General features: G+C 39.2%; 1 protein-coding gene across 5 annotated transcripts in view; it reads right to left on the reverse strand.

Annotated features, from left to right (window-relative positions):
- LOC143017771 (SH3 domain-binding protein 1-like) overlaps positions 1–18,230 on the reverse strand; it is a 37,730-nt gene extending 19,500 nt beyond the window's left edge. For 4 of the 5 annotated variants that reach the window (XR_012965695.1, XR_012965696.1, XM_076172644.1 and 1 more), the window contains exons 1-6: positions 18,064–18,230; positions 8,093–8,231; positions 6,716–6,801; positions 5,068–5,224; positions 4,014–4,142; positions 2,258–2,473 (exon numbers count right to left, since the gene is read on the reverse strand). Coding sequence is in view for 3 of the 5 variants with exons in the window: in XM_076172644.1 (XP_076028759.1) it covers positions 2,258–2,473; positions 4,014–4,142; positions 5,068–5,224; positions 6,716–6,801; positions 8,093–8,231; positions 18,064–18,122 (786 nt within the window). In the remaining 2 variants the exon portion in view is untranslated. The remainder of the gene's footprint in view (positions 1–2,257; positions 2,474–4,013; positions 4,143–5,067; positions 5,225–6,715; positions 6,802–8,092; positions 8,232–18,063) is intronic. The other variant, XM_076172643.1, reaches the window with a different exon arrangement.
- Positions 18,231–18,255: the final 25 nt, after the last annotated feature.

Consider the following 18,255-nt stretch of genomic DNA (forward strand, 5'->3'; position numbering starts at 1 on the left):
TTATCGTCACCCCATGAGATCCCACCTGAAGAATTGTCACCCCGGTATGCCAAATATCAACAATGGAATAAAGATTACATTAGGTTAGATTAGGGTTGGGTTAGGTTAGGTTAAGTTAGGTTAGGTTGAATGAGGGTTATGCTTATTGTTATCAATTTATACAACCGAAGAATTGTAAACCCAGGATGGCCCACATGAAGAACTGTCACCCTAGGATAGCCCACATGAAGAATTGCCACCCTGTTGAAGAATGGGGTGACAATTCTTCATGTGACCCCAATTATGAGTATCTGCAGGTGGCAGTCCTGCAAGACAGTTGTCTTATAGAAACCCTGATTACATATATACTTAGAGGTATTTAAAAAATGATACATATAACAAGGGCTTTTCCCCCCTTACAAGAGAGGTAGCCAAAGTCGAAAGGCATTATTCCACTCCCACCCATTTCATCTCCACCCACTCCACTCCTTCCCTCATTTCTTGGCTCCTCCTGGATGATGGGTCATCTCTGCATCTTGCCCATTGGATCAGAAGCAATGCAGCAATACACAGCACATCCGCAGCAAAGCTGTTTCACTTAATCAGAGACCACTCCCTCTCCATCCCCTCATGCAGAAACATTGAAAATGGGGAGAAATCTCTTGGGCTGCATTAAAATATCATTTATACATAACCACTCCTTATCACCCCCTCTACACCTCACTCACTCTCTTCCATACATAACCATTCTCCACTCACCCCCCACCTTCTGCCTTCTCCCTTCCTTCCTCAACAGTCATCCCCCTCTTGCTCAATGTCCCTTTCACCCCATCCATTTGTCTCATCCTCAGTTGTCCCCTCATGTTCACTCCATCCACCTCTGCCTTCCACACTTTTTTACTAATATTTCTTTGCTCATTCTTTCCATGTGTCCAAACCTTCCCAATACTCTTTCATCAACCCTATCTCCCATCTTCTTTTCCACCACCACTCTCCTCCTCATTTCTCATTTTATCGAACCTTATAACCCCTACCATACTTCTCAGACATTTCATCTCAAACACATTTAAACTCTTCGTCTCTTGTTCCATGTTTCTGCCCCATACAGTGCTGTTGCCACAATCACCCCTTCATACAATCTCTTCTTAGCATCCATTCCCAAATGTCTATTACTCATTACACTTTTTAATCCCCCAAAGCATTTAGTTGCTTCTCTCAATCTACATTCTACCTCCACCTTCACTCCTCCATTTCCCGCCACATTCACCCTCAAGTATCTAAACCTATCCATTTCCTCCACTTTCTCTCCTTTAATGCTCACTTCCAATTTGCTGCCATCCTCTCCCCTTGTACATCTCATCAAACAAAATATACATACATAACATGTAGAAACAACAGTAACAACTTATTTCTGTCACAATATGATGTCATACAATAGTTCCATAACTGTGATTAATTATGTAATATTATATTACCCAGAACCAACTATGTCTTCATATTACATTACAAATAATTGTCAGCAAATTAATTAGTACTGGCTAATAAAACAAGACCAATTATTCGATAATCAGCCAATTTCTTTTTAGTGCATCCCTGAACAGGAACCTTGTACAACAGGTACCAGGTGTACATTCTGTCACCTATGCAAGAAATTTCCATTCACTGACTACATATACATACTAAGAGGCCTTTCTCTCTTATAAGAATAGTGACTGAGTCTAAACATACACCTAACCCACACTCAACCAATACCCATTCACTATCCTTCCCATCTTAATGCCTTATGGATGAAGGGTCATCCCTGACTATGCAACCGGCAAAATTGTTTTTGTCTCCTTCTACATAAAATCTACATCCTGACAGCTACAAACCACAGTTCCTCAATTCTGATTTAACCTTTTCGATTAGGGTCAAATTCTTGTACATAGCATCGGATGCCTGATGTATGATGATGCATCACAATACACGCATTATGTAATATGAAGTCTCTGCTGATCTACTCGTTCTCTTTCATTCTGAGTAATAATAAACACAGAAAACACGATCAAGCCAGTTCACAGAACATGGGGGTCACTCAGCTACAACTACAAAATATAATCAAGATGCCAATGCCAGCATCCTTGCATACCCACTTATGCCTCATGATATTATACAGAGGAGGTTAATATATTCCCTTCAAAATCGTACGACTTACATCAAATCCTCAACTCCCTACTTTCTTACTATATACAGGACTGAATTCAACTTGAGCAGTATTTATGTACAAATTTTAAGTCACCTTTCCAACAATTTTGAGATGTTTGTCAAGAGGTACTCCATAGACTGGGCAGCAGGCATTTGACTCCAACTCCTTACGCATATTAGGCAAAGCTCGGTCCAAGGTAGCCAAGGCATTGTGATGCATTGTCCTTTGCAATTCTAAATAATTGTAGACCAAACTGGACAAGTCCTTTTCTTGAGCCATGAGAGTGAAAATATCAGATGCATATGAATCCTGAAAAATGGGAGAGACATATAGAATGAGAAATAAAATATTGTATAGATGTATTATACAAAACAATCTTACACATACAGTATACACCAATAAGCCACTTCCTAATTAGAAGAAGAGTGGTCAAGTCAATGTATACACCTACCCTACATTTACTCCACTCCACACCCTTCCAAAATCTAAACATGGTCTCTCTCTCTCTCTCTCTCTCCTCTGAACCACTTCAATACAAGTCAAATTCTCATGTGCAACATCGGCTGCCATATGTACACTGTGTCACACTACTCGCATTATAAAATATAAAGTCATTGTTGTATTACTCGTTCTCTTTTACTCTGAGTAATAATGATGATGATGATATGGCTTAACGTCACAAACTCCCCCCTATCGGAAGGCTAGGACGGTGTCCCTCACAGAGGGCTTTGTAGTGTGGTATTTAATGAACCATGCCCTTGATTCAACTTCACTGGTGGCAGGATTCGAACCGCCATCCCCTCGACCTTTGCCGCAAGTAACGACGGCCTAACCCACTCAGCCAGCGAGCTTCCAGAAAACACAATCAAACCAGTTCACAGAACCTGGAGGTAACTCACGTACGACAAAAAAAAAATATATATATATAATCAAGACGCTGACGCCGGCATCCTTGTGTACCCACTCATGCCTCATGATGCCTACGTCCTTCCTTCACTCCACTTCACCTTGAACAAAGTCGCTAGTCAACTTTGATAATTTAATAAATCCTTCTCTATGGTTATTGCAAGGCTTTGAAGTGATGTATGGTGCTTCGATTATTTTTCTTTCTCGTACATCGCTTCAAAGCCATACAGAAGGATTTACTAAATTATCAAAGTTGACTACTGACTTTGTTCGAGGTGAAGCTGAACAAAGAAAGGATGGAGATCGGGGAGGAACGGGGTAAGGAAAGTGAAGTATATAAGCTGTGAATATTTTTCTTAGTGTATACTCTGAGGAAGTCCTCTTAAGGATGAAATGTTAGTTATAAAACTCCTATGGTTTTTTGGTGCTTATCTCACCACCCTTTCCACTCATTCTGTTATACATATACATATACATATATATATATATATATATATTATGGTTTAATGTCACACACTTCCCCTATCGGGAGGCTAGGACAGTGCCCCTCACAGAGGGCTTTGCAGCGTGGAATTTAATGAACCATACCCTTGGTTCAACTTCGCCTGTGGCAGGATTCAAACCGCCCTCACCTCGACCTTCGCCACAAGTGACAACGTCCTAATCCGTTAATACAGGTACAAGGAAAAATCTTAGCCATTTTTTTAACATCTCAGGTGGATTTCATCTGCGGGCAACAATGAGTTACTCCAACGGATCCCACTGGACAACTACTGTAAAACTGGAATTGTCTGCCCTGCTATAATTGCACTACAAGCACCCTTACCAACAATCTTATAAATTTCATCATCATGGAAAGGATTTAAAATTTCCTTCCCCTCTTCTGCCATATCATGATTAAACAAGTGAAGTTAAAACTAAGCAATAATTCAGAAAGACTAACCCTTGCTTGCTCTAATTTGGATTCAGCCTCGTCCATCTCCTCCTTGCAGGCTTCCATCTTATTGGCAGGACCCGGGTTTGATTGAGAGCTTCGCCATCGGTTCTTGGCAGCATCGAGGTCCAAACCCACCTGAAATATAAGCAATACTTCCTTACTGATGCAGTTCATAATCTAAAATAGATGTCTGCTTTTGATCTAACATACATACATATCTACATATATCAAAGGGTTTTCCCTCTTACAAGGGAGGTAGCCAAAAAACAAAGGCATAAAATCCACTCCCCCCACTCCATCCCCACATACTCCACTCCCATTCACCCCCCTCCCTCCCTCTAATCTTGGCTCCTCCTGGATGACAGGTCATCCCTACATCTCGCCCACTGCCCTGGGTCAGACAATGACAGTACAACAATAATTATCTTTCTTTTAACCATGAAACCACAATTTCATTTCTATATTAAAAAATATGTTAAAACTTTTTAAACATATAACAATTCCCAAGCTTTTCATTATTGGTCATTATTTGTATAAATTGCATGAGAAGCTAAGATGAAAGGGAGGAAAGCGTGATGGATAAGAGTGGAACAGGTGGGAGTACATTGGGTGGGATCAGGTGCCTTTTGACTTGGCTACCTCCGATGTAAGGGGAAAAAACCCTTGGAATATAGATACATTTGTATGAATTACTTTAATTGACAGACATCAAAACAATGTCTATCAATCAGCGCAAGGTAATAACAGGAACATTTTTACAGCTAAGCTCCATCAACTTCATACTCATCAGGTGGCCACAGAATCAAACTGTCCTAGAAGTAATCACTATACAGAGGACATTGAACACTTCATCCTACAATGCCCTACACAAACACATCCAAGATAACAACACAATATTTCTTCCCTGAGTGATTCATGGGCCTACCTGGTGACCATAGCTAGTTACCTGTAAGCCATGGTTCTGCAAGAAAGACATGGGCCAACAGATTGTCTGTTTTGCACACACTTTTCTCTGATTGAAATATGCAATCTATCATACAATACAATCAGAAAAACAAACCTGCTTCAGGGCCTTTTTCTGTTTAGCCACATTAGGAAAATCATCACGCAGTATTTGGTGTAAAGGCATTAGAACTTGTTTCTCTATCTTTCCCTCATAGTCAATCATCTCCATGCCAAGAGCCTGCTGCACTTCAACCAGCTGCTCCACCAAGCATCTGTTAGAAAAATAAAATAATTGAAAAAAAAAAAAAAAAAAAAAAAAAAAAAAAACATTCACCACATATAATCTATTAATCAATTATTGCCTCAAGTTTCACTTGAGCACTGAAACTATGAGTTGTCTTAAGAAATGGTTGGACAACTTTATGGATGGGGATGACTTGTGGTAATAGACATGGAACTGTTAGAAAAATAAAATGATAGAAAAAAACATTCACCACATATAATCTATCAATCAATTATTGCCTCAAGTTTCACTTGAGCACTGAAACTATCGGTTGTTTTAAGAAATGGTTAGACAACTTTATGGATGGGGATGACTTGTGGTAATAGACATGGAACTGCCTAGTGTAGGCCTCATGGTCTCTTGCAGTCTCCTTCATTCTTATGTTCTTATGTACAAGGGAAAGACTACAGTGACAGAAGAGATCTCTTGATTAGGGACAGAGGGGCTTAAAGTTTTAATGTCATGAGAACAAATTAAGAAAGACTCTTCTAATATGTGTGAAGAAATACAGTTTTCATATAGATACATAAAAACTTGGAATAGCTTACAAGATGATATACCCCAAGCTGGAACAATGCATAAACTCATGTCCAAATATGATCATTGGCAATTAAGGATACAGACCAAGTTGGAACCATACACAAATCTGAGGTGATGTATGATAAATAAGATAGTAGGAGACAGTACCCAACAAGCATTGCTCATTTCTCATACACTACAATTTGGTAAATACATTTTAATTCCTCCTTCCTGCCTCCCTTAAATTCAGTCTTGGCCTCATACAGTGTTTTTGGCACAATCACCTTTTTATATAGTCTCCTCTTTGCATCCATCCTTAGCGACATACTTCTCATGATATGTTTTATTCCTGCAAGACATTTACTTGGTTCCCTCACTCAACAGATTACCTCTACCTCCACTCCTTCAGTCTCTGGTAAATATGATCCTAAATATTTAAAACTATCCACTTTCTCTAGCATCTCTCTTTTAAGGCTTACCTCCAACTTCTTGCCACCCTCACAGCTTATTTACAAAATAAAGATTCACAAAGTAGGCAAATGTACTGTAGTCAAATGTAAGAATAATTTCTGTACCAAAAACATTATCATTCACACCTATTGTTCTAAGAATTGTCTGGTGTGTAAGCATGATATGGTGATAAAAATGATATTCAAAATTTAAAGATTAACTGGAAAAAATGCAACATACGAGTGCATGAAGCTACTTAATGAAATGTTTTACAATAGCTTAATGCAGTTTACAATCAACCACAAAGCATGGAAATACACCATACTACTGATCATGAGCCATGAAAGTATAATAAATTAAATAGAAACTGGTGTGAAAGAATTGAATTTTGGGACTTCTATTTTCATGCTTCCTACTGTTACTGGATACCTCCATTATAAGGGGTAAGAAGGTTATGGTTATATAGATAGACTGTTTCTAAAGTTAAGTCATGAATATCACAGGAACTTACCGAAGTAGATGTGAATGTTCATTGTCATTTGTTGAAACCAAACTTTCCTTTAAAGTTTCTGCAAGTTGATATTCTGGAACCTTCCTCTGCAAAAAGTGGAACATATTGAATATAGAATTTAATCATGATACAATTCTTATTTTCATCAATCAATCATTCCATTACCCTAGTTCTCTCATGCAGAAGACCTAGAGCCCTTTTCATCCTAAAATGAAATCAGATCTAAGTACATACATACACACATAATTGAAACCATACACAAATCTAAGAACAATTTAGATACTGCGAGATACAGAGATGGGACACCACCAGCATAGCTCCCTTTCCCATAAGATACAACAAGGTAAATACATACAACAACTCCTTTCTTCCCTGCCATCTGTTTTTAAAACCCAACAACAGCCTCACCTCTATCTACATATGCAGCCCTTATGGGCTGACACTTACTCTCTGGACTAGGCCCAAGGTCTATAGTCAACTCTGTATTTTCCCTTTTCATATAAAAAGAGATGACAACCTGTGACCTCCCCTCCTCCTCCTTCTACTATTGTAAGCTGGTGACATATAAATAGTTCCACAGTTATGATAATAATTGTTGCCTTGAATTTAACTAAGTGGAAAACCTGCTGCCCCACAGCAGCTGGCAAAAGTCCACAGCCCTTCCCATAGATCTCTCTGGGAAGAAACTTTGGATTGATGTGAGGCTGTTTCTATGTAACCAACTGAAAGTGGTAATAGGAAGTATACAGTTGCTGGATGTCAGCTCTCCAAGTGTGAAAAGGTGTAAGAAATACAGTTGGAGTTAATACAGAGATCTTGAGCCTAGTCTTGAGACCAAGTATCATGCACCTCTTGATGGAAGTGAGGGGGTTTTATGGGTTTTGAAAATGGACAGCTTCACTATTCCTCCTGCCGGTCCACTGCATGGAGGTACCCATCATTGGTTCCTAGCACACTAACACAACAATGTTTCTTTCCAGAAAGATTTATGGGACAGCCTGGGGACTATTGCTAGCTACTGGGAGGCCATGGGTTTCCAGTTAGTGAAATCTGGGGTAACAATTATCATTACTATCTCTTCACTATTTATAGTGCCTTTGGCTTTGCTACCTCCCTGATAAAGGGGAACATGCCCTTGGTATACTGATAGACAGCTCTCCACCATTATGGACACCAGTATTCATTCTGGTTTCTACCAAACAACTTTGGCTACCTCCCTTGTAAGGGGGAAAAAGCCTTTGGTATATGTATGTACCCAACAACTTCATTCAACTGAGGAAAGTTTTCTGTGCAACAAAGAGAACTTCAAATAACATGTTTCTGAAACAAATTTACTATAATTTGTGTAAGAAGTCATCATCCCTGTGGACATCTTACCAACTTCTTGTCATCAGTTGCTTGATAACTATGGAGTCCTTTTTCAATAGCTCGGGAATAGGCTTCACAGATGCAGCGCAGTTCGTCCACCTGCTCTTCAGCATTACGCAAATCCCCCACAACATCAGTTTTGTCACTTCTGCAAGAAAAAGTACAAATTCGTCATAATCAATTCAAGTTCAATAACTTAGATAAAGAAACAGCGTGTGCAAATACTATTCAAGATTTTAAGAAAAAAACTTGATGCTAAAAGATACAAAGATGGGTCACCACGAGCATAGCTCCCTTCCTGTATAATACAACAAGGTAAAATACACATGACAAGATTAAGAGACAGTACACTTGCATTACTCCATTTCCTTCTTACTGAAGAGCCTCATTCAATTAATCCTTTAAAGTACAGTAGTACCTCTCATTAATGGACTAAACGGGGGGTAACGGTGTCCGCTGATGTGAATAATCCATTGATTTGGAGTGGTTTTTGAGTGGCATAGTGATTGCGCAGCACTAAACAACAGCAAAAACACAGCAAAAACACAGCAAACACAGCTAATTAATGTCCGTTAATGAGAGGTAATACTGTACATGAGTTTCCAGTTTGTGAAATAGTGATAATGCAGCATTTAAATTTCAAATCAGAAAGGAAATGGGATGATAACTGGTTGATTGTGAGTGCGAAGAGTGAGAAGCTAGAGGAAGTGAAGACCTTTAACTATTTAAGGTCATATGTGGCTGTGAGCAGGGGAGTGGATGTGGAGGTAAATTACTGAATTAAAGAGACAACTAAATATCTGGGTATATGAAAAGTTTGATGAGAAATAAGTATTTGGGGACAAATGCAAAGAGAAGGTATGAAAGAGTAATTGTATTCACAGCACTGTACAGATCAAAGATTTGGAATTAAAGGGAGGCAACAAGGAAATCTAAATGTGTTTGAAGAATATGATTGGTGTAATAAGAATGGATGGAGTGAGAAATGTTGAAGTAAAGTAGAAAGCTGGTGTGGAAAGAGAGATGTCAGTTAGGGTAGACTAAAGTGCTGAGATGGTTTAGGCATAATGAAGGAAAAAGTGAGGAAAACTATCAAAAAGTGTGAAAAAACAGAAGCAGATGGTGGGAATGTGAGAACACAAATAAAGTGGTTGGATGGAGTGAAGGAAGCTTTGGATGCACAAGGAATGTATGAGGAACAGGGTAAGAAGAATGAAAAAAACAGGAGAGAAATGTGGATGATACTGATAGAATGAAGGATAATACAATTAAGAGATGTTCTTCTCATTTGCTCCACAAATTATGCTAAGTGAATGAGGGGGAGGGGGGTCACATTCTAGCAAAGATCAATCAATCTTTTGCCTAGTCTTTCTTGCAGAACCCCCACAGTTCCTACAAAACTGATAACAGCTTCTAGATTGGTCCAAAAGTCACTCAAGGAAGAAATATTGTATCGTTCTCTGGGTATGGGGAGATGGAGCAGTGTTATATGTGACATTATGTGTCCTATGTGTGATGGCAGTTTCTGTTGTCAAGTTTATTCTGTGCTGGTACTGTTTGAGTGCTGGATGGTGACCTGAATGGAGTCATGCAAATGCGGTTCTTGTCCCCTGTGGGAGTTATGATTCTGTGGGGCTATGGGAAACTTACTATTAGAAATATAATAAAAGAAAAAATTAAAAGATGTATAGAAAAACTCAAAGTTAATAAAACAGAATATCAGGAAAATATACAATTGGAACCAAGGAAGTAAAGAAGGTAGGATCCGAAAAAGATTTGGGGGTAATTATCACAAACGACTTGTCCTATGATAAACAGATTAACAAAATTGTCGGGGAGACTTACAACTTGCTAAGATCAATAAAAGTGGCATTTGCATACTTGGACGAAGACATGATAAAAAAAAATATTGGTTACATTGATAAGGCCTAGACTAGAGTATGCGGCGACATTGTGGTCCCCCAGTATCAAAAAGAATATAAAGAAAATAGAAAGAATCCAGAGAGCAGCAACAAAAATGGCACCTGCACTTGCAAACCTATCATATGAGGAGAGATTGGCTAAACTGGAGTTACCGACGCTGGAGCAAAGAAGAGAGAGAGGTGACCTACTGACCATCTACAGAATCATGAAAGGCACAGAGATACTTGATAGAGAGGACTTACTAATCTGGGACAAGAGAAACACAAGAGGACATGGAAAGAAAATAAAAAAACATAGCTATAGAAGAGAACTGAAGAAAAACAGTTTTCCACATAGAGTATTGGACACTTGGAACAAACTGGATAATGAAATAGTATGCGCAAAAACCATTCATGAGTTTAAAAGCAAACTAGACACTGTGAGATACAAAGGCGGGACACCACGAGCATAGCTCCCCTTCCCGCAAAATACAACTAGGTAAATACCAGGGCCTGATGATTGTCATCCAAGAATCTTGAGGGAAATGAAAAACGAAATTCGTGTTCCATTAGAAATTATTACATATACATACATACATATATATATATATATATATATATATATATATATATGTGTAGGATATGTTGGGCAGCCGGGCCGGCAGCATGCCCACTGTGGGGGTCAGCTGACTCGGCTGACTCGGGTCTGCATTCGCCAGTTGGCGCCAAGCTTCAATAAAGACAAGAAGCCACTTGGCCTATTACTCATACCTGCTACATGGCGCAGTGATTTTAGGACCTACGACCGTGCACTATGGCTGGCAGACCTCGTTACACATCCCAGACCCCACGGTCTAGCCGTCGGCCGACACAGACGCCTTCGTACCTGGCGCAAGCCCAGCAGTTGCTCCTGGCGCAGACGGAGGCAATCGCAGCGTTGCAACTCCAAGTGGCCACGTTACCCAGACATGGACCTTCAGCGCCTCGGACCTCAGCCCCTGAGAAGTGCGACCTGGGAACATCCACTGCGGCTTATCGGTCCTGGAGACGCTCTATGGAATGCTGGCTGGGGCTCAGCCACTTCCCACCGGCCGAGGCGGTGCTGCATATCCGCCTCCAGTGTACACCAGCATTACAGCGCTCCTTGGACTCCAAATACACCATGGATCAGTGGACGGCCCTTTCTACTGAAGAAGCTCTGGATGCTATCAGTCGTGTAGCTCTCCAGACAACCAACCAAGCAGCAGATTGGTGCAAGTTCTTCGCCACGACTCAAGGGCCTAGTGAGTCAATCTGTGAGTACTTTACACGCTCTACCCAATGTGCTGCAGACTGTGAGTTTAAGTGCCCCCACTGTGCAGGCAATCTGTCTGAGTACATGCTACTCCGGAAGCTAGTGTGTGGGCTTAGAAGTGTAGCGCTGAAGGAGGAAGTGTTTCGTCAGTGCCAGACATTAGGTGATGTGGATGTGCTTCGCAAGTGTTGTGCAGTCATATATACTGTGTGAGAGTTGTATTCATTTTTGCCCCTCAGGCGTGTTGTAATTAAGCAATTTATTTTGTTGTTTTGTTTCTTCCAGTGTACAATACGTTTCATAGTTATGTTTCTTGTACTACATGTACGTAGTACAACTTCTTTTGTTGTTTTGTTTCTTCCAGTGTACAATACGTTTCATATTTGTTTCTTGTACTACATGTACGTAGTACATTAACAGCTTGGGAGGGGGATGTGGGATATGTTGGGCAGCCGGGCCGGCAGCATGCCCACTGTGGGGGTCAGCTGACTCGGCTGACTCGGGTCTGCATTCGCCAGTTGGCGCCAAGCTTCAATAAAGACAAGAAGCCACTTGGCCTATTACTCATACCTGCTACAATATGTATATATAAAAATCATATCCAGAGACGTCCCATGAGAATAGAAGTCCACTAATGTTACTCCCATATTCAAAAAGAAGCCGATGAACTACAGGCCTATAAGCTCTCAATCATAGGAAAAATTATAAAAATTATCAAAGATACTATCAAACAACATTTAGAAAGAAATTGTTTAATAAATGATAGCCAGCATGTATTCAGACAGAAACATTCTTGCACAACTAACCTACTCGAATTCTACAAAACAGTCATCTCGAATTATAAAAAAAGAAATAATATAGATATAATACACCTGGACTCTGCAAAGGCTTTTGAAACCGTCCCACATGAAAAATTACTTGCTAAATTAGCTTCACACAGAATAAGTGGTAGTCTATTAAGCTGGACTTATAATTGGTTAAATGACCATAAACAGAGAATTGTTCTAAAAGGCAAAACTTCTAGATGGAAAAGTGTTATGAGTGGCTAACGAAATTCAACACAAGTAAATGTAAGGTTATGCATATAGGTAAAAATAACGATAAGTATGATTACAAGTTATTTGGAAATTCGTAAACACTAGTGGATAGTGAAAAAGATCTCGGCTTAATTATCAATAATGCTCTCAAATCATCTAAGCAGTGTATTTCTGCCTCAGAGAAAGCAAATAAGATTATAAGATTGATTGCACAATCTTTTGATTTTAAAAGTCTATCTGTCATTAACAAGCTACATAGATTTAGTTCATCCACATTTGGAATATGCTGTTTCTGTATGGTCACTGAATCTCTTTAAGACATTGACAAAATTAAAAAAAGTACAATGGCAAGCCACAAAACCAATTCCAAATATCAGAAACAAATAATACAAAAAATTACTAAAACATATGAATCTATTTTCACTAAAACAGTAGACTCAAGAGTGATTTGATAGGTCTTTCAGATTGTAAATGACAACATAAAAAATAAAAAATAAATTCACAATGGATGCGAATCAGACAAGAAATAATGGTCTCAAATTGTGAAGAAGTACATCTAATTTGGAAGTGGGTAGAAACAACTTTGCCAACTGTGTAGTAAATGAATGGAATAAACTTCCTGTAGAGACAGTGCAACGTAATACAGTTTGAAGTTTTTGATTCAATTAGATAAATACCTAAGCAATATGCTGCAATGCCTGCCATTTATTCTATCTATTTATTATCTATTTATTATGTATCATACATTATTACAATTTATGTTTATCATTATCATTTATCTGTTTATTATTTATCATTATCTATTTATGCTCCTTTGTAAATCCTTTATAATATATATATACACACATATACCGGTATATATCTTTACATATAGCTTGGGCAGCAATGTCACATGAGCCATGTTGCCAAGTGAAATGGAAAGTTTATAGAGCTGTTGTTTTTCTCTCAAATCCCAAGCCATTCCTAACACCATGCAGTTTTATTATGAATATATATATATATTCCTTAAATAGATTATGTACAGACTAAGAGTGAGACAGATCCTTGTGCACATGTCATCACCAAATGTGTAAACAATGAAGTTTCCCTATGCCACACCAAGGGTCTTGAGTTAAAATCTATAGACTTTAGCATGTTTGCATTCAGGACACCATCTAGCTCTTAGTACCGACACAGATTAGTCCTGGCAACAGAATCAATCTGCCCAGGATGCAACCATTATACAGAGGACACTGAACACCTCATCCTACACTGCTCCATACTATCCCTAGAACAACAATATAGTATTTCTTCCCTGAGTGACATATGGGTTTGTATGGTGGCCATCACCAATCACTTGGAAGTTATGGGTAAAACTGGGGGTAATGGATAGATTGATTGATCTTGTTGATTTGCACTGTTAAGTCCTTCAAGGACATGTGACTATCATTTAATCAGTGACCCACCCTCTCCATCCCCTCATGCAGAAAAAGAGAAGACAGGGAGAAATCCCTATGGGCTACATCAGAATATCATTCACACATACTCCCTTCCCTATCCAGCCCCTGCCATGCAACACAGCACTATCCATACACAACCACCCCACTCACCCCAATCCTATCCTCTCACTTCTCTCCTCAACAGACATCCTCTCTTTCCCAATGCCCCCCACCACCTAACAGAAACATATGAAAAATTATGTAAACAATACAGAAATTGATTTAAGAAATTGCACCCCAGTAAGGTGCTGATAGAAAACAAAGAATCTGTGGTAGGGTATCAATCTATATAAGAAATGATCCTGCCCCAACTGCCAAGACACTACTAACTGCCTCTAGTGGACAAATTGAAATAATAGCCACTAAACTGAGTGCACTGGGGCTAATAATCATTAACTATTATCAGTCACCAAGTTGCACCATGCAAAACTTCAAGGAGACATTAGGAAATGTCACAAAACTAACAGAAGATCAATCCAAACCCATGCCAGAAATTGTACTATGTGGAGACTTCAACTTCCTATTTATAGACTGGCCAGAGGTAACTCTATCAGAAGGCACACAGGATAATGAAGCACATGCTAACAAATACTTTCTAATACAACTAAGTCAGCCCACTTGACAATGCAACATTCTGGATCTCCTCTTCATAAACAACCAAGATGCCATAACTACTGTAAATATCAGATGGAAAAAAACAATCTTCTCAGATCACATTTTGATCACTGTTACAACAACATACAGAAGAAGTGGGCATTGGGAAACAGCAGCACTCACACCAAAACAATCATCTATTGCAGAACACAACTTCTTTAGCAACAGGATAGACTGGGAAGCAGTACAGCAAAGTTTAGGCAGTATTGACTAGAGTCAAATCCTTGAGAGAGAAGACCCTAATGAAATCTTGGAGGCCATCTATGCCAAACTTCTGGAAAAATGCAAGGCACATAACCCAACTAAAGGAAGCACAAGAAACCACAAGCACAGTGCCATCCTGACAGACAGAAAAATACTCATGAAACAGATAACTGCATTGCACAAACAGCTAAACAAAACCCACCTTTAACCAGGGAAACTGGCAATTGCAGCAAAAATAAGGGTGATTGAACAGAAAATCAAAGACTCCTATACAAATCAATGAACAAGACAAGAGAATAAACAAAAGAAAAAAATAGATTCTCTAAGACAATGACGCAGATTGGACCGCTGAAAACCATGGAGGATGCATACATGTCCTACAACAGGCCTGTGAAATACTACTGCAAACAATACAGCAGAGCTTTTAGCACACCACAAACACAATCTGTAATTAACAATCCAGCCACTTTTTTTTTACTCTGTCTATGCATCAAGATGCACAACTTATTTATGTTGACTTCAAGAAAGAGGATCATGGCAGCAAAAAAGGAACTAAGAGCAAATTCTGCAGCTGGACCTGACGGAGTACCAGCCACTCTACTTTTAAAATGCTGCAAAGAACTAACCCCTCACCTACACAAATTATGGAGATGGCCTATGGACACAGGCATAGTACCAGGACAACTAAAGAAAGCCAAAGTAAGTCCAATTTTAAAGAGTGGAGACAAGACACTAACAAAAAATTACAGACCAGTTACCCTTACATAGCACATAATAAAAATCTTTGAGAACTGTGCCAGAAACAATATCATAGAATATCTGGAGGACCAAAGTCACCTCAGTGTCAACCAACATGGCCTCAGGAAAGGAAGATCCTGCTTCTCCAAACTGTTGGCTCATTATGACTGGGTTCTTCAAAACCTGGCCAAGGGAAAGAATGTAGATGTCGTGTTCCTTGATTTTGCAAAAGCATCTGACAGAGTCAACCATAGCATTCTATTCCACATTGTAAAGTCCCTTAGCATGACAGGTAAACTGGGGAAGTGGCTATCTACCTTCTTAACAGGATGTGTGCAGTCATGGTAGACAGACATGAGTCAGAGGAAAGAGATGTCATCAGTGGAGTGCCTCAAAGCTCAATTCTGGAGCCTCTACTCTAATTCATATGGGAGATGTTGGCACAAATGCAAGAGGCTCCCAATTCTCCTCTTCCACTGATGACACAAGCATAAGCCACCCTGTAATAGGTGAAGAACTATTCTGCCTACAACAAGATCTTGATGCAGTATACACCTGGGCCAAGAGTAGCAACATGATCTTCAATGATGGAGAAGTTTGAAATGTTAAGGCAAGACTCAGATAAGGCCATAAAGGACACAACTTCACTATGCACTGAGGAAGGACATGACATTATCCCACATCCACACATCAAATGCCAGGGCATAACCCTAAGTGAAGCCTGCTGCTTCCCACAACATATCTCAGAGGCAGTGACAAGAGCCAAAAGAATGGCTGGATGGGTCTTCAGAACCTTTGTGACAAGGGAGCCACAAGTAATGCTAACCCTATGAAAGGCCCTTACTGGACTACTGGAGCCAGTTGTGGTCACCTCATGAGAAGAGTGATGTACAACTGCCAGGAGTTGTACAGAAGTCCTATACCAAACAAATAGCAGAACTGAGGGCCCTTGACTACTGAGAACACTTGAAGGAACTGGGGCTATACTCACAGCAAAGTAGACAGGACAGATACAGGGTCATGAGTATTTGGACAGTCCTAGAGTAAAAAGTGCCTGACCCTACAGCCTTAGGACTCCTACTGCCCACAAATGAGAGAACAAAATGCAAGTGCAACAGAAGGAGTACATCATTCAAATCCCCAGCAAGAGTCACAACCCTACTGGTATCCAGTCTGGCACATGATAGGCCTAAATCTTTAATCCACTGTCCAAAATTGTGAGGAACATCACTGGTTGCTCAGTGGACAAATGCAAAAGTAGCTTAGACAAATTCCTAAAATCTGTGCCAGACAAGCCCCCACTACTGGGCTACACTAGTAGATGTAGGACCTCTAATACCATACCAGATCAAGTGGAAATCTTACAAAGGAAGAACCTTAAAACTTCAATAAGTAAACTGTTCCCCTTCACCTACCAACTTCAGTCAGTGACACAGAAATAGTCCCATACTAAGATCAGTCTGTTGCCTCCTGGTCTCACTTGCAGAATAAAAACAATGCCTTTTTTTTTTTTTTTTTTCCCAAATGTGGGAGGGCCTGTGGACTGTTAACAACCACTGTAGGACTCTGGGTTTATATCTCATATAAGGCAACTATTACATTTAATCCATCATTTCTATCTATTCCCATTAATTACATGAGCTTTATGTCACCTTTTTCTCTTCTTTCTTACATACATTACACATGGCTATGTATGTTTTATTTGCAAGGCTATGAGCCAATTTGATAACTGGTTTTTGTATTCTCTCGATTTTCTTTATACTTTCACTTCATATTCTCACTCACTAAACCCGATTCCTCATGCCCCTGATAAAGATAGATGAGAGATTCCTATCTTTGAAATAACACAATTTCATTCCCATGTGATGATCTGAATCACTTAAATCATATCAACAATTCAGAAAAAAAAAATCCTTTAGAATTCCCCGAGCAAATACTCTCACTTTAGAAAGGATTATCTGAGACAGCTTAAACCAATTTTTTGGTGAAAGGATGCTTTGGAGATGAGTAAAACAGCTTAGCAATAATAATATGAATAAAAAAATACTCTTTTGTACAGATATGACATCTCATAGATTGGCCTCCAAACATTTTAATCGCAAACTGGACATCCTTTTTACAACCATCTCTAATATCAATGAATCACCATTCATTGGGTACACATATATCAGCAGATGATAACTACATCTTGTCCTGCAGAGAAAGGAATGAAAGACTGGGATGTAGTAATAGTTAAATAGAGCTCTGGATCACCATGAATGACCAACTAAAATCTCTTGACATCATTTACCAATCCTGTATTTTAATGGTAATTATTTGACCTAATTACACAAATTAAATCATAATTAAAAATTGCTTTTCAATAAAAGACGATGGAAAGAATTATTACTACAAGATCCACTTATTCAGAATTGTATTTTTTTTAACTTTGCAATAATTATATTCCACCCCAACACACCAAGTCCAAGATACTTGAATTGAGCTTATAAGTTGGTGTTTGTACTACACCACGATGTTTACATCATATTAATTAGTGGAATGTAATGTATGACGGAAAAATATTTATTTATACAATGGATGAATCAATCTGTCGAGAGCTCCACAATGAATGTTCTTAAGAATGACATCACTGTCACCAACCAGTAACTTGCCAATCTTAAATCTATTATCTTACCTTAAGAACAGGTGGTCAGCTTGCTGCTTAACCCGTCTTATTTGACGCTGAATATTCATGGTGCCACAGGTTGTAAGTTAAACATACCTGGGACATGAATTAAATAACAAATTTATAAATGTTATGTCAACCACTAACCGATAACACACCCACATCCCCTATCTCCTTCACAACTGTCGTGTTTACGTGAGT

Source organism: Oratosquilla oratoria, chromosome 33, assembly GCF_046742065.1.
Source record: "Oratosquilla oratoria isolate Oo_2021 chromosome 33, ASM4674206v1, whole genome shotgun sequence".
NCBI classification, from domain to species: Eukaryota; Metazoa; Arthropoda; class Malacostraca; order Stomatopoda; family Squillidae; genus Oratosquilla; species Oratosquilla oratoria.